General features: G+C 43.1%; 1 protein-coding gene across 1 annotated transcript in view; it reads right to left on the bottom strand.

Annotated features, from left to right (window-relative positions):
• DDX47 (DEAD-box helicase 47) overlaps positions 1 to 11715 on the bottom strand; it is a 229183-nt gene extending 217468 nt beyond the window's left edge. Inside the window, exon 1 of the mRNA XM_078640767.1 lies at positions 11562 to 11715. Within this exon, the coding sequence (XP_078496893.1) occupies positions 11562 to 11627 (66 nt within the window). The 5' untranslated portion in view covers positions 11628 to 11715. The remainder of the gene's footprint in view (positions 1 to 11561) is intronic.
• Between the last annotated feature and the right edge of the window lie 6727 nt (positions 11716 to 18442).

Genomic DNA, 18442 nt, shown 5'->3' on the forward strand with positions numbered 1-18442 from the left:
ACCTACTGCACAAAGGCAGTACCCAATTAAGCAAGAAGCTAAAAAACAGGTAAAAGAAATACTAGATCAGCTAGAATATCAGGGGGTGATTGAAACTTGCACCTCACAAATGAACAACCCTTTGTTTCCGGTCTCCAAACCAGACAATTCATATCGTCTAGTTTTGGATTACCGACACCTTAACACATGTTGCAAAACTTTTGCAGTGCAAAATTCGCATAGTGCTGCACTAATGAATAACATAGTGCGCAAAAAATACAAAACAACATTAGACATCTCTAATGGATTCTTTTGTCAAAACATAGCACCAGAGAGCAGATATTTGTCTGCGTTCTCAATAAATGGCACTCAAAAACAATTCTGTCAGTTAGCCATGGGGTACAAGAACAGCCCGGGAGTATTCTCAGCGAGAGTAACAGAATTACTACAAATATATGATGATGAAGCATTATCTTATGTCGACGACATTTACTTAACAGATGATGACTTGGAGACTCACTTGAAGAGAGTGAACACCATAATACTTGGGTTCGCAGCAGAGGGTTACAAATTCAACTTTAAAAAATCCAGAATTGCCCATCTGACAGTCCTGTTCTTAGGATATGAATTATCAAGTGAAGGCAAAAGCCTGGATGACAATTTCCTAGAGAAATGTGCCGTAATCCAAGCACCTAGAACACTAAAAAACCTACAGTCGATTCTAGGCTTCCTAAATTTCGGAAGAACATACATTGCAAATTACGCAGAAAGGGTCAAACCCCTTTTATGATCTGATAAAACCAGATTTTAAAAGATCCAATTGGACTCAAATACACACAGAAATTTTGAGATCCTTACAAACAGACATGCTAATTAAAACAAAATTAGAAACACGTGATAACACACGCAATCTTGTGATTCGAGTCATCCCAGGGAGATGCGGATTCACATACCTGACCTCTAATGAGGGAGAAAAGGTACCAATTGCATTCAAATCACACTTGTACACAGAAGCTGAACAGAAATTCAGCAACAAAGAAAAAATTGTTCATGCAGTTCAAACCGCAATAGCTAGAGAAAAAGATCAAGCTGACGGTAGACATATCACAGTCAGAACAGCAGAATCAGCCTTTGAGGCACTAACAACACCGTGTAATTTACCAACAACAACATTGAATCCGGAATAGATACAATGGGTGAATTCAATCACAACGGACAAAGTATACTATTACTTTGATCCAGAACTAGAAGAATTAAAAAATCTAGAATATGAAAGAACATTCCCTCTGCCAATCGACATTCTGCCTTTACGACATTACGCCTGTGTAATTTATACAGACGGACATGCTCAACCCCCCGTTTGGGGAGAACAGGCATACAACCCAACATGTGGGATTACAAAAGAAGTGTGGCGCGGAGGTAAACTAAAACCTTTATTAACAAAAACACACTCAGTAGAAACTAATTCAGAACAACAAACTGAAATACTAGCATTGAAAATGGCGCTAGATAATGCGGATCGCGAATTCCCGACACTTATAGTGTCAGATTCATATTACTGCGTCAAATCATATAACAAGGATTTGCAGACATGGATTCAGAACGGTTACAAAGATGACACAGATGCACCAATAAAGCAGAAACTGCTCTGGGAACAAATAGCTCTTTTACAAAAAGAGCTACCAAAGACTCACGTGACACACTCACTGAGTCATCAGCGTGATGGCGTTCACGTTGCAGGGAATTCATTGGCTGAGACAGCCACAGCGGCAGCCACTAAATCGGCTCCCGTAGTTCGAAAAAAGCGTACATTAAAATACATTGACGGTGAAACAGTGCTGGCGGTGAAAACGTCATCAAAAGGCGACTGCTCAGCGCTACCGATCAACTATCCACTCAATTATACATACATAATCGATGCAAACTCCGTCCCTTTTGCTCGAATCCCTGGAGTGGGGGATAGAGTGATTCCAAACATGGACAGGAGAAACTTGTTAATCGCAGACGCACATATGGGCGAGGGTCTCAGACACCTCAAACTAAAAGATTCTCTGGAAGAATTACAATCACGGTACTGGTGGCCAGGCATGAGCCTGCGTCACACCATGTTTGTAAAAAACTGCCCAAACTGCAACAGAGATCGCAGTGGGGAGAGAAACAGTTTAATACCTCGTCGTTTTACTCCAGAAAAAATCAAGAGTAAAATGGAAGGCTTGCGATTAACATATACAGGCTAGTTTCCACTTATAATGTAGATCACCAGCACTCGGCTGACGTCTGGACTGTTATACAAAGATTTGCGAGTCTAAATGGCATATACGCTAAGAGCATGCTACGTTTGACCATTGTTTTCACTCTAGCCCTCCAGCCTGATGGGAAACATGGCCAAATGAGCATAGCACAGCGGGAATCTTCTCACTTCCTTCCTGAGGGATACGGGATGGTGTAAAGAAAAAACCAAGGCATAAAGCAATCTATAACGGAAAGGATATTAGGTTCGGGAGCTGGGTGGGTCAAACATCTAATAAGTGTCCAACGTAGTCTAAATAACTTGCCAAGAAATTCTCTGAAGGGATTCAGTGCGTACGAATTATTATTTGGAACTAGGATGTTGATCTCTGACATTGATAGTCAGACTTCAGTGGTGAAAGAAAAAAGCTTTGATATCAAAGACCGTTTGGCTATTTTGCAGGACTTAAACAAAACAAGAAAAGACCTGAGCAACATAAAGTTGAAACAACAGCCAACAACCACTGAAGAACCACCACCTGTCCCAGCAAGACCTGTCTGGATTCCAAAAGTCGGGGATCTAGTCAGGGAAAAGATCGCGGTAAAGAAGGAATTTGGGCCTTCTTACAGAAAAGCAGTTCCTGTCTTGTCTATCAACGGGACAAGATCAGTTGTACTACCGCCACTTGCTGGTAAAAAGGAGAACCGAGTTGTATCCATCGACCTGGTAAAACCACAATCATGTGGCCGATAACAAACAGTAGGCCAAGTGGACTCCCAATAAGTAGCCGAACACCAAGGTTTGCTACCAGTACAGAGGTCCTAACGAAGAGGCTCATCACATTTGAAACGCCTACAGAAGAACAACAAGGACTATGCAACAATGCAATAGAACTCAGACCTCTGAAAACCCAAATAAAAACTTTTAGCAGAGACACACCAATCTACAATGAAGTACCAAGCGAAAATGCAGGAAACAGTAATCATGATACAATTGGAACAATTGACAGAACTGCATCCGGCTACTTCATAAACTTCGATGATTCCTCTGAAGGCTTCAGTGAATCAAAGACACAGACATCATCAAAAACCTTTAAAGATAAAGCTAAAGAACTTTTGAAACAACTGAAAGAAACATATCTGATTTCTCCATGGATCGAATTTTGGGTGGGTTTTGGTGCATTTATCCTCATACTTTGGCTCATCATGGTACTTACTTTGGGACGCTTCATTGAGGGAAAATATGCTAAAATGGACACAGCAAGTCAGAAAATCAACTTGATCCTCAAACCACACACATCGTCACACGTCGAGAAAAGAGAACTTTCTTCAGTCAACTTCACAGCCAATCCGATACCGGGTGGGGTAGCCTGGGACAACACTGACTATGAAATTTATGGTCCGGTCGAAATCCTGAAATATCCACACCAAATTAAGATCTCATTGAGTGACTTTGCAAAACCAAGCTCATTTGCTGATGATTGGGACTTCGAAAGCATTAATAATATGATGTCTGACTTAGTAATGTCTGCTAAATTTACCAAACATGATTATTTGCAGGGTTCTACAAATTATGATAGTATGTACTGTTATAACCACTATGGTAACCATTTTCTACATAGATCTGCACAACCTAGAAATGTTTTAAATTATAATCAATGGGAACATTGTGCAACCCCTCCAAAAGGAAGCTCAAGAACCTTCTATGACAAATATTCATACTTTTCAGGTTTTAACATAAGTAATGCTGAAGCATTTTATTTCAAATTGTCAAACAAGACAGGAACTAAGACCATGATAACTAACACAAAATTGATATATTCAGACTCATTCTTTGAAAAAATGAATACTTTTCGTTTTGATTATTGGGACAAAAATGTTGAATTGAAAAGTGTTTGGGGTACAAAAGAATGGCAAGTACAGGGTATAGAATCTTTGTTTAGAGCCTGCATGATCCCAGAACAAATGATATTTTTAAATGACACTGTTCAACAAACTACCTGTCTTGGCCTAGCCAAAATTAAAGACTTAAATAAACCGTCTATTCCAAAACCAACAATGTACAGCAATAGCTCTATAGATGAAGAGATAGACGTAAATTATGTATTAAACCAAAAAAGAACACATCCAGATTGGAAACAGTGGTTGATCTGGCCCACAGATACTAATAACTGTCAAGACAGATTCCTGAACAAAACACAGGGGTTCAAAATGACCAGGCCAGACCCTAGATATCCTCAAAGACATCACCCAGGGATAATAACCACCTACAGTGTGGGCAAATTATGCCTTCAGTGGCTACAAACTTCCACACTGACAGAAATTAAGCAACACCTAACTTTACTTACTGATGGTGCTGACTTGCGTGATTTCATTATGGGACCGCGCAAACAGCGTCAAAAACGTTTCATAGCAGCCTCTGTATATGCAGCATACAATGAGGCCTGGAAGGTTACTCAAATTGAAACAGCAGAGAGAATACGGGAAATTGACCGTATTAATTTGGAAAAATCACTTTCTGTAGTGGACAATGGGTTAATGACTCTGTCCTCCAGAATTTTTTCTTTGGACAGCATTGTGTCTTCAGCAATCGACATATTATCGCAAGACTTACTGTTGCTACAACACGGTCAGTCTCAATTGCGTTCTATTGTACAGCTTGGCTGGACGTTACAAAATCTACGTTCAGGCTATGTGCCTTGGCGTTTAATCAACACAACGTCACTATTCCAAATCTTTAACCTTACTGATAGACAAATCAGTATGGCACAAAAGGGTGCTGATTATACAATCTTGAGCATTGAAAAACTCGAAAGATTACCAGTGACAATGTCAGAACGACCTGTCAGTGAATGGATAATACATGGGATAATAAATATTCCAATCTCAACCTTCAGGTTTCAATACTGCCAAAAATATATACAGGCTGGCATGTACGAGAAATTGGGAAAGGGGTACATTAAAACAACATGGAACCTGCCCTATTCACATGCATGTGTCAGTAATAAAGGACAGAAAGTGTTTCTTAGTGGCAATAATTGTGCGATGTCACTAAGCGGCACGCTTCTGTGTAACGGAATTAGTTTGCATGGAGCCTGTGAAGGGAATTCATACAACCTTTCATGTCACCAGCAAGGCGCACCTGCAACAGAGATAGAACCATTCTTTCAAAGACTCTATAATGGGAGTTACATTCTAATTGTAGATCGCAGATGTTGTAGTCTTATGCCCGGGACTCCTTATCTCGTAACTACGACTGCAAAGGTCAAGTGCTGTGGACGCTCACTGTTCCCCAGCTCCTTTCCAGACAGGGAGGCAAGGGCATGGCCCAATTTGAAAATTACTTCTATTCGAATAGATACTTTAAGCAGAATGAAAACAGTGCTTCTTCAGACGCCTACAAGGCTCACGTCATCAAAAGAAACGTATGATCTACAAGTCGCAAGGACGACTGCAGAGATACATTCATTGTTATCAACTAATTCCCCCATACATTTCGCAGAGATCCTGAATGAAATCTTAAATATTTCTGATACCAATGGGGTCTCAAAGGTATTTAAGACAGTATTTTCGATGGCATTAACACCATTCAAAGCCATACTGGGTATTTTTCCAGATTTCGTCCATTCGATTTTTGGCGGACTTCCCCTGATCTTGGGACTAATTGCAGGAATCCTATTCTTAGTCCTTATTTTTCGTTATGGCAACCCATGTCACAGACCAAACTCTTGCGACAAGGGAAGAAACAATCCTAGCCATTGGATACCGGGACCGGATATCAAAAATCCTGGGACTCTCCCGGCTTAGAGACCTGAACATGACTTGGTTTCTATCATTTCGACCAATGTGGCAAAGATGTGTTTTACCTGTATTAAGGTGTCTGCTATGCGGAGAAGAATGCGTGTTCGACACCTGTCTGACGCTACAATCGGATGCGCCAATGGATGCAGAAACATTGTTGAGCCCGATCAAGGTTCACGCTTTGTGCTGCCCTCAAAGGCTACCAATCCTGATAACGGCATTCGTGGAAGCTTCACCACTACGATTAAGGGGTAGTGAAGTTCAAGATGAAAGCAGCATCGAACAGGTACGACCTTCTGTCAGCAATGCGAATCAGAATGTCAATGGAGACAATCATGCGCACGAATGCATGGTTACACCTTTTTCCGAGTTAGTGGAACTTTCCCAGGAAGCGGTTGACAGCTTTTTCGAAAGCCTAAATGATATGATGTTCTCACCAGAGCAGAAATAGAGACTTTTGAGCGAGCTCGCACACGGCGTTCCCTGAATTCGGCCTTCAACTTTAAAAATAAAGTCACATGAACAATTTTACCTCCAGTTCACGGACAGCAATTTTTCAGCAGCCCCAAAATATTTTTGCATATTTTTCGGGACACTATCTTCTGCTTAAAGTAAGAACTATTCTTAGAGAACTAAGGTTTCTAAATTTTAGATAGCTTATAGACATTAGCTGCCCGCTGGTATGTTCATAAATATTTTATTGTGTGATGGAATGGTCTCGAACCTTTTTTCTGTATTAAGAGCCATTTCATGTGTAGATTCTCATATACCAAATAGCAATAATGTATACAAATGCGTGATTACTTTGCCATTATTCTACAGCTTGAGTGCATACAATACATATGATTGCAATTCTTCCGTATATTTGAAAAATTTCAAAATGCATTTATGTATTTTGGGGTGGTAAGGTATACACTATACTCTATAGTATGTTTTACTATGCATAGATTAGTAAATATGTCCATAGTTAGCGTGGAGTGGGTGTGATGTATTCCTATAGGTTCTGAATCGATCCCCCTATTCCTGACCCTATTCTGGTTAAACAAACCAACAAGTTAACTAGCAGTCAGCCCATGAGGCAGAAAACCCCCATGATGCAGATACCGTTATCTGACGCAGTCACACTACGGCACAGAAACGTGTTATCTGATTAGGTCATAACGCTTGCGATCTAATTAGACAAGCGATATTCCTCCAGCCCCTGATAAGGCATACGGAGTTCTCATAACAAATCAAACCTATGACAACCTGGGCAAAACCCTGCGGCCATTGTTTTGATTTCACCGAGAACTTTAGCAAAAGAATGTGCTAACGAGCAAGTCGTATGACATCCTTATTGACGTATCTATGTCCATCCTTACGTCAATCTCGGCACCTTAAAGGTATAAATATTACCGATATTGCCCTATGCAAACACACGCGGTGGTGACGAGACGGAGCAGCCATACTTGCCGAAGCCCAGAGCAGAGCAGACCCCGCTGGCGCAGCCCCGCCTTCCTGACGCGCTGAGAACGAGACGCGCTGCTTTCTCCTGCCGAGAATTCCAGCACCGGCGCTTCCGGGTAGCCCTCGCAGGCAGCCTGGAATATCGAGACCAGAGAGAGAGATACCATCCCTCATTCATCCTTAATTCCAGGTACAGAACTGAATAACCCCTCGCAGAGAATTCTTTAGTTATTCACTTGGCAAAAACAAACTTAACTTAAACTGTAACTTTCTATTCCCGCCCACGTATTAGGCTTAGGTCAGGTACACGGGGTAGGCATATTTAGAAACACCAGTTGAGTACGTTTAGTCAAATGTATATGTGTATGTAATATATTTTATTCATTTTAAAACATCTTATGGCTTAGAAACCATATCAATGTTTTTACAGTATTATTTTATACTTCTGCTTTTAATGTATGCACTTTACTTAACTATAAGTATTGCAATAATACCGATCCATTTCTCTTGTATGAGAAAAGAGACTGATCAATAAATAACACCTTTTTATTGAACACGCCCGTCTCTTCCTTTTTCTCTACAATCTGATGAGACTAAGAATGCACGTACTGACTGAGTAAAATAAATTGCCTTTTGTTCACACGACTCTCGAGATACACTCTTGATTAGGGGAGAGCAAAGTTGTCATGTTCTATGGTTGTCAGAAACTAAATCCCTTCTTGTCTAATCAGGGAAGTTAATTCCTTCCTGAACATTCGAGAACGTTTCTAGTGAACTCTGAGCTAGCTGGCAAACCCAAAACTTTAAGTCTAATATCGTCAGTAGTAGACCTAGTTAACGTCTGGTCTAGGCCTTTACTATTGAAGGTATTATTCCAATGCGCAGAGCCTATTGGGATAATAGGAACTACACTACAGTATTTGAATTGGTAGTCCCAATTGGCAATTACTTTAACCCCCTTATAAGTACCTCGTAAGTGGTACCAGAGGTACCCATGGCATGGAAGTTAAAGGGGTCACCAGGGTCTGAAGCACTGATTGTGCCATCCTGAGTGATCCAAGTAAACAGATGACAGCAGGCCTGTCATTGCAGACTGCAGGATAAGTGCAAGCTGCTCCAACTTGACTTTGACCTCACCATGAATGGCAAGGTCAGAGCACTATTTTTAATATATGTCAGTTATCCCTAAGGTAGGCTACCTGAGCCCAGGAGGCAGACTGCATTACATTAAAGGCATGGGCATATGTGCAAGCTTATATGTCCCTATAGTAGCCTCCTTCCATTAGGAGCTACAATAAGTGTTCAGGGGGCCATCGGCTATCATGGGCTGGCACCAGGGCACCCAGAGGCTGCCAGCATCATTATGGAGCCACTATAATATGTCACGTTTAGTATCAAACACCGTGTCTAATCAAACCGAATCATTTTCTAAAGTCGGAATTAATGTGACTTGCACCCAGGTGGCTACCTTAGAGGTTGCCCACCTGGTTGCCCACAGCTTTTCCTGTTCCCCCGCTGACAGCCTACAGCTGCTGACGCCAAAACAGGAATGTGACCCCCTGCCAGGAGGTGTGAACACTCCCAAGAGTCAAAAACAAAGACGTCTGGAAAGGGGAGGCGACACCCCTCCCTGACAGGAGGGCTAGTGAAGTAGTACAATAAGGCAGTGAGCTTTAAAGCTTACACTGCCTCCGATATGCAACCAGGTTGACTCCCAGAGGAGGAAACAGCCAACCTACTATATTGATTTCTTCTCCATCTTGACTTAGAGAACACTATAGAATGGATATAGGCAGGTGATGTCGTTTTTACAAGCATGCATAATGGATAGGTTAAATTGGATTCTTTGTGATTGTGAAGATGTAACGAGAACAGTTTTTTTATATGTTTATTATTTGAGCCCTGATGATGTCCTTTTAGGACGAAATGCGTTGGCTGACTTAAAATGTGGGGTTTGATCGAATTTATGGAGCACAGCTCAGCTACTGGAAATGAAAGTCCAGCATGTTTGAAATAAACTTCTGTTGATTTATAATATAGAAGAAGAACTTTGCATTGAATCTACTGCCTGAGGACTTATTATTAGAAGGATTTCAATAATTTATTGTGACACAAACTGATATTTTGGGTGCTCCTCTCTCCTATAGTTTAGGGACCTATTTGGGGTATTGAGAGAGTATTGCATAGTGAAGCCATATCAGCCTCACTACATAATACTCTACTTTCCTACAACCATAAATGTATTGGAATATTTTCCTGGAGCGCCTTTCGAACAGCAGGATTTTTAGTGCATTTATTAGAAATATGCACAGTAAAATTAACCAATTGGTGTTTAACTGTCTCAGTGTGTAGCCCCCCACAATCTACTTACAAAAAGATTGAGCTTGCTCACTTTTAAAACTGGACCTATTTAAGACAGATATATGCAAATGCATTGTACAGCTTTACTAGACATCACTGTTTGCAGCTTAGTCTAGCTCTAGCACCAAAAACTAGAAGGCAGCCCTAAGACTAGTGGGGGAACCAGAGGTGAAAGTGGGGTGCTTCAGTAGCGGCAATAGACACCACCCACTCAAAAGAAAAACTGTGGGTATTGTCACTTATTTACTGTTTTATATCTTCATTTACAAATTAAGCACTCAACTTACATGGCACCATGTCTAAATACACCAAAATAGCTCTTAAATAAACTAATGACAAAAGAAAGGGGAGGGGGAGCACAAGCCAGAAAAAAGGGACTTGAATACCAGGGAAACAAATGAAGGGTGTCAACACAGAGAGAGGCGGGGAACAAGCCAGAGAAAAGGTGGGAGAAGTGTCAAGAAGAGAGCTAAAGAGGATTCAAAATGGGAAGAATAAGCTGAGAAAAACGCATGTATAGGGCGACTAGATGACTCCATATTGCCGGTAAATCAGTTTTCTAGTTCTGGGATATAATTTAACAAATGACTAGAGCATGAACTGTAGAAGCTTGTGTTGAGCCAATTGTACTAACAAACCTGAAGATAACTGCCGGTGAATGGCCAGCCCTTGACTGGTAAAGTGCTATTCCGATGACATGAAGCTACCCGGTCTCCTAGACACATACCGACCGGGTGAGCCAGAGAAAAGAAGGTGCAGGAAAGGGACGCTCAATCTTACACCGGATGAAGACTAACTCTCTGAAGCTAAGCACCAACAAGACCAAAATAGTGATCTTCAGGACGATCACTTCATCATGGAATGCCACCTGGTAGTCAACAGAGCAAGGACTGACACCCACCACCCATGCCAAGAATATCAGAATCGTCATTAACAGCCCATCTCAACTCTGACACTACTTTATGCTTCCATACCCTGAAGATTCCGAGGAAGATTTTCAAATAGCTCCCAATTAGCACCCACAAAACCGTCACATACGTCCTAAACACTAGTAAGCTGGGCCAGCATAGCTAAATAGTCACAACAGCTTCCACAAAACTTCCAGGCACCTCCACTGGTCCAAACTCCTACTTGCACACATTTCACACAAATGAAAAACCAGATCAGGCATTCAAGCCTTCTCCTTGATTGTTCCTAAAGCGTGGAACCTGCTGCTACACATAACAGCCGCTTCTCACTTCTTGAATTTCATAAAAAGCTGAACCTGGATTTTTCGAGTAGTCCCACTAGACCCTAGGTTTCACTAGACTCATACTTGCTCAGCACCAGAATACCCTCCCTGGTGAAGGCCAGCTCTACAAATCTGCATAACATAACAGGAGAGTGCGACATTACACCAAAAATGGATGTGCCGGGACAGCAGTCTACCAGAGATATGGAAGACAGGTGAGCCCCCCCCCCCCATCTCATAAGGGGGGTGGGGGCGCAGCAAGCCTAAGGAATACCACGAGAGGCAACGTGAAACTACAAAAGGGAGCACCTAACTGGTTGGGGTGTGGAAGGTTGTTCGTGGCGCACTTGAAAATGAGATAGAACTCACCCTAGAATGCCCAGATGGGAAAACTGTCTGTCAGTTTACACGTTCGAGGAAAAGACGCTTAATTGTAACTCTCGAGAAAATACCATCCACCAGGCTTAGCTGTACAGAACTAAGAAACAGAAAAATATAACGTCAGGCTGCTCACCAGCGACTTGAAGCTCGCGCTCTCCACCACTACATCCTCGATCTGCTGCTCCTGTGCCTCCGCCATGCTGTATGCCCCGATACACCTTTCACCCGGAAGCGAAGGCGCAAAGGAGCATGCTGGGAACTGCAGTTCAGTCAACTGATCACATACACAAAGAGAGGACTCTGGCTCTTTTGCGGTACACCGGTGTGCGCGCCGACAACGGCAACTCCATCGAAGATAACGGGCGCCGAGGGGGAGCTCCCCTCTTTCTAAGACTCCTCATGTGCAGTTTTTGAAAACTTTACATTGCATTGTGTGTTGACACACGTTTCCGGATGTATGAGCTGCACCGCGAACAAAAAGAACTGTAGCCCACAGTGTGTGATGGCCATCCTGGTTTCGACGTGTTCTGGTTCCTGGCCAATCTAATCTAGGCACCCTATCTGAGAAGAATTGTAATTTAAAGTATACATTGAGGATTATGAGGCTCCGTCCGTAAGACCGCGCTGCTTGCAATATGTTACCTCTGACATTTTAGACATTGATAAAGCACTTTGGAATTGTTGTATTGCAGACTGAACTTTACTTTCTAATTAGTTCTCCATATGCATATGAGATACAAAATATTCAGGCACTGAACATGAGGTAGGATAAAAGACTAGGACTTGCACCTGGGCCTAAGATAGAACCTCTTAATCAGTACTAATCAGTGCTTTAAATGGACAAAAATAAGTGCAGGTACTCATCAAAAGGAGGGATAGACTGGGGATGGAGCTTGGGGCGGGCATAAGGGTGGTGCTAAAGGCGGAACAAGGGGCGGGGCTACTTTTTTTTTTTTTACCTTTCTAAGGTTTTTATGCAATAAATATGCATGCATTGTTAGAATAACAGATGTATCTGTCCATTAGCTTTTTACATTAATAACCATTTATATAGCACTTACTAAGTGTTTATTACTACCCAAAGTAACCCCTTTTTAGCAACCTTAAAAAATGAAAAGATTGAGAAAAAACAGTAAGGTTCTATATATATATGCCTTGTTTTTGCATGCAGGTCCTTGCTGCAGGGGCATAATTCACTAAGATATATGCCAAGGATTTTAACTTGTGACCTAAATGGAAGACAAGGATCTATGCAACAAAAACAGTATCCTACTGAGCTATCTACATAAAAAAAAATCTCTGAACTACATGTTGCATGCTATGCTTTTCAGCAGGCACAATGACGCTCGATGTAATTTTATTGTGAGTTGAATCTTAGATTAGAATGCACACAGATCTTTCTAGCAAGCGCATTAACAACCAGAGTTATCCACTTTCTTGCTACTTATGGTGCCCCAATTTTACTTAAGAGAAAGGCACTGGCTTCCTGTGTCATACGATTAGTAAATGCTTAGCTGCAAAAAAGCTAGCAATTGATCAGACACTCTTCATTCTCGGTCCACCACAGGCATCAGTAACTGGAAAAAATGCTTGTATGTGTTTTGAAGATGCACAATATCAAGCCTTTGACTTTACATAGTGCTCAACATCTTGTCTTGGGATAGATGTACTGGCGAATTTGTGTGAAAAATTCTAATGGTAGCAGTTTACAAATAGCGCTTTCTGCTACAGAAGCGTTATTGTAGCACTGTGTTACCCTGAACAATGCCTCTCACACACTCGCCCATCAGATTTAATAGCTACCTCTCTGCCCTCGCTGTGTAAAAACAAAGGCTAATCGAACCTCCCTGCAGCCACACGTCTGCTCTGATGGCTTCCAGAGCAGCATATGCAGAGCACTCTTGTACGAGCTCGGCCCAGGCTTCCACTGTGATTAAGAGTGTAAGGAGCTGCCGACGTACAAGGTGATTGATGACAGGAGCGCCACCTGCATCAAAACCAGGCCCTCGTGAGTACCGGTACTCTCCTTATTCAAGGAAAAGTGCCGGTACTCGATGCGAGGAAATGAACAAGTGCCGGTAGTCAATATCAGAGAGTACCGGCCCATTTAAAGCACTGGTACTGATACAATGCATTTCTTTGTGGATGAGGACCCAAAATTCAGGAAAATCTTGTTGCCATGCCACAAGTCTGAGTCAGCTACCTTAGATGATGGAAAATGTTTAATCACTTATTTATCGGTTTAATTAAAGACTTTCTCTAGTCTGTCCACAAGGCATGAGAGTATGGGGGAACGTGCATGTCAACATTTTGAACGTGGTAAGAGGGAGATTTTGAAAAATATTATCGGGGGAATTGATTTTTCCAGCAGACTTACATTGAAGCAGAGAAGATTTAAGGCAGGAGAAATCTAACCAAAGCCATTTTCTGCTTCAAAATTTAGTTGTCTCTCATCTTTATCAGGTCTGTTGGCATGTACATACATGCCAACATTTTAGAAGAAGAAAGTGGGAGATTTAAAAAAAACGAATCGGGAGAATGTATTTCCCCCATTGGTTTCTGTTAAAGAGGCAATTTGAGATGGGAGACAGCCAAAATAACATTTTGCCTAAAAAAATCAGGAGTCTCCTGCCTCAATCAGGTCTTTTGGCACGTATGCAGGTATAGGAGAAGTTATCACAAACCCAGTCAAGTAGACCCAAGTCACAACAACACTGTCGTCCTGAGGAAGGAAAACTTCTTCCTAAAATACCACTGAAATATTGAAACCAAGGAGGTGCAGCTCAACATTGAGAAAAAGAAGCAGAACTGGGTAACCCCCAAACACGAGAACAGGGGGTTCACATGAAATCTAGGACACACCTCACTGGGCAACCTGATGGGCACAAAGATGCCAGTTATGCTTTTCATAATTGGTGTCAAGTACCCGGGTGACGGCAGAAATAAATGTCACTAAGGCAAAAAGAGTTTTTTTATATTAGCATCCGAAACGCCCTTAATTTTAGGGTACCTGCAGATATCTAACCTATCTACTTCTACTGTCTAAATAACCAAGGGATATCTATTACCTTAGTCAAATAAATGCATGTCCTCAGTTTTCACTATGGTAATTATGGAGGAATAAAATGTATCAAGAGATTGTACATGTCTATTGGTTCACTCTCTGTGCATGCCCGCCATAGGGTCTACTCATTATCAAATTTTAATTGTTGCACAATACTTCCTGTGAGCTTTTCGGTACTGGTTCTTACAAGGACAAATGCTTGTCTTTCACTGGTGCATTCATCAGAGACATTCTTTCTTTAATTTGCTCCTCCTGTCCTAAAGAAATTGCCATTACACATTAGGCAATGAAACATTTGGACCTTTGCTAATAGGCTCAGCATGCCCTAATGATTTTAATATGTACAAAGGGGAAAGTAATACATGTTTAGACTCTCTTGAAACAGTTCAATACCCCTGTGACTACTGTAGTGAAAAACAAGGACACGCATTTGCCTGAGCCACTGCCACCTCCGCCAGGTATTCAGTGAGGGCTGTACCAGCCGGGGGGGGGGGGGGGGGGCGGAGCGGGTTGTGTATAGGTTGGAATAATAGGCCCAAACAGTAGCGGCAATCTCAGGGCTCTCGGTGAGTATAGTGCCGTCATCTAGCTGCAACTGTGTGATGTAGGACGAGTGCTGGTGGGTTTAAGGAGCCCGGCCAGGTTGCTCCACTTCTCCATATATCCTAGCATGTTTATATTTACCCAAATAGTTAATTTCACGCTCCGCAAGTCCCTGAAACTTCACTAGGAGCAACGCCCTTTGATGTAGAGGGGAGGGTTGGTCGCCCGCTGGGTTTTGAGCATCCATGTTTTTAAGCTTCCCCTCAACCGTGTTGAGATCCTGGCGAATTGTGAGGAGTTTTCCTGCCTTCTTAGCCATACATATTCTTTGTATATAAACCTTGAATGCTTCCCATAACGTAGCATAACAAGGCACTGAGCCTACATTTGTACGAAAATATTAGACTATGGCCTGTTAGATTTGGGGGTCTCTAGTTGGAACAGGTAGGTACTTGTGACAAATAGGGACCCTCGCCTCTAGTCAGGATAAGGGGATTACACTCCTAAAATAACCCCTGCTCACCCCCTTAGTAGCTTGGCACGAGCAGACAGGCTTTATCTCAGAGGCATTGTGTGTTAAGCATTTGTGACCACATACAGTAACCCAGTGACAACACTACAAATGGACACCACACAGGTTTTATATAAAAAATAAGTATATCTTATATAGAGTTACCACAAGACCATAAACGACAAAAATACACAATACTGATACTTTAAGATGGTAGATTTAAGCTTAGTTCAGTTCAGTTCTTAGATGCGACACGTTGCGTCAATGTACCTTACGTTGCGTTGCGCTTCCACGACAAGCAATGTCGCAGCGATGGGAAATGCGGCAAAGTTCAGGTGCAAAGAAATAAAGACATGAAGATCTTCCAGATGCGGCACGCTTCTCCGGGGATGCGAGTTCTCGGTTCGATGCGTGGACTGCAGCGGCGACACCCTGACGATGCGACGGCAGCAGCTCCATAGGCGACACTCTTCACCCACGATGCGTGAAGCTTCCGCTCGATGCGACAACTACAGCAGCGACATCCACGATGCAACGGCAGCAGCTCCGATGGTGGCGCGTTTCTCAGGGATGCGAGGTGCTCTTCTTCAATGCGGTGCAGTGCGACAGTTCCAGCGGCGACACCCTCCTTCGGATTGCCACGGCAGACACAGCGACGGCGACACGCTCCGACCTCGTTGCGAGACTCTTCGCTTGATGCAGTGCAATGTGACAGCTACAGCGGCGACACCCTCTTCGGAGCTGCGACGACAGCGACACCCTTCCTCTTCGTTGCGGCATGCTTCTCTCCGATGCGGTGCAGTGCAACAGTTCCAGCGGTGACACCCTCCTTCGGAGTTGCGACGGCAGGCCCAGCGACGGCGACACGCTTCTTCTTGTTGAGTCGCGCTTCCTGCTCCTTGCGACACGCAGTTCCTCAGAAGGCCCTAAACAGCAGCAGGCACTTCCAAAAGAACTCTGGGGAGCTGGGGGTTGAAGTCTGTTGTCCCTGAGACTTCAGCAGGAGGCAAGCTCTTTCCAAGCCCTTGGAGATCCTTCACAAGTTTGAAAGCAAAGTACACAAAGTTCCTTTCTCCTTCCTTTGGCAGTAAGGCAACCACTGCAGGCTAACCCCCCAAGCAGCACTTCAGCTTGTGAATAGTCTCTCCTCAGTTTCTTCAAGTTCCTCTCCTCAGTAAAGGTTTCTTCTTGTAGTCCAAAAGTGATCTAAATTCATGGGATCAGGGTCCCCATATTTATACCCCAAAATCCTTTGTTCTCTGAGGGGAGAGGGGCCCAGATCAAACCAGTTCTGAAGCACTCTGTTTACCAGACTTCTCCTTTCCTTTCACAGTGCATGGCAGGCACATCAGACGCCCCACAGGAGGTGGAGCCAGCATTGTGGAAGGCAAGTACAGTCCTGGAGCACTTTGTTTACATGACTCCTCTCTTCTTTCAGTGTACAGGGCAGAGACACATCCCAGGATGTGGAGCCAGCATTGTGGAAGGCAGGCACAGCCCTATTCAAGGTTCAGGTGCAACTCCTCTCTCCCATCTAGATGCAGATCTCTCTATTCACCACTGGGTGACTCATCCTGTCTCTTGGAATCCCCCAGCCCTGTCACTTACAAAACCAGACAAAGGATTTCACAACCTAGCAGAGACAGGTTTGAATGGTTAGACAAGCAAATACCTACTTTCTAAAAGTGGTATTTGCAAACACAGTGTTAAAACCAACTTCACTAAAAGGTGTATTTCAGGCATACTACACTCGAATTTCTACCATGTTCTCTGAGACAGTTAGGATTATAAACATGTAATAATCTAACAGCCCATTCTGGCCTATGGAGAACAGTTAGCCTTGCAATAGTGAAACACGAAAATGGCTGTAATTCACTATTAGGACATGCCACACACATCAGGGCTTGTCCTACCTTATACTTACAATGCACCCTGCCCTTGGGCCTACCATAGGGGTGACTGATATGAAGAAAAGGGAAGGTTTAGGGACTGGCAAGTGGGTGCAGTTGCCCAGTCAGCATGACAGAACCGGACTGCACGCAGGCTCTGCAATGGCAGACCTTAGACACATTTTACAAGGCTGCTTCTGTGGGTTGCACAACCAGTGATGCAGGCCCACCAGCAGCATTTGGATGTACACGCCCTAGGCACACTCAGTGCACTAGACTAGGGTCTGACAAGTAAACCAAATAGCCAAACATGGAACCACTGATTAATACATCAATTTACAATAGGGCGCACTTGCACTGTGGCATTGGATAGCAGTGGCACAGTGCCCAAAGCATCTAACACCAGCAAAAAAACATGAGGCAGCAGCAAAAATAGAAGGGAGACCCACGCCAATGGTGCAAGGTCTAACACGGCCTCTCTGACTTCAGTATTAAAAACCGCATCATAAGAGCCTCCGACGGGAATCGCCCATGCGTGAGTGGTCGTGCCATACTGGAGATTGTGAGGGTCAAAAGTAATGGGGCGTGATCTGACAAAGTTCGGGTGAGGTATTTCAGCTTTAGCATGTTCATAAGAAAATCAGTGAAGCGGTACCAGTGGTCTATCCGGGATTGAGTGCCATGTGGCGCTGAGAAGAAGGAAAATTCACAGGCCGTGGGATGTCTATGTCGCTACGCATCAGCCAATGAGTGGGACTGAAGCAGCTCCTGCAACGCCCTCACTGAGCGCAGTTTAGTGATGTGGTCAGGACCGGTGGTGTCTAGGGTCGGTTGTATTGACAAATTGAAATTGCCCCCCATTATAATAGAGTCGATCTGTAGATTAGTGATATGTGTAGAAATGTCAGGGAAAAAATTTGGTGCATCAATATTTGGGGCATATATATCGATAAGTAGTACCTGCTGTGGCTAATATTCCCAGCAACTAGCAGATAACATCCCTCTGG

The sequence above is a fragment of the Lissotriton helveticus genome, chromosome 1_1 (assembly GCF_964261635.1).
Source record: "Lissotriton helveticus chromosome 1_1, aLisHel1.1, whole genome shotgun sequence".
In the NCBI taxonomy this organism is placed as follows: domain Eukaryota; kingdom Metazoa; phylum Chordata; class Amphibia; order Caudata; family Salamandridae; genus Lissotriton; species Lissotriton helveticus.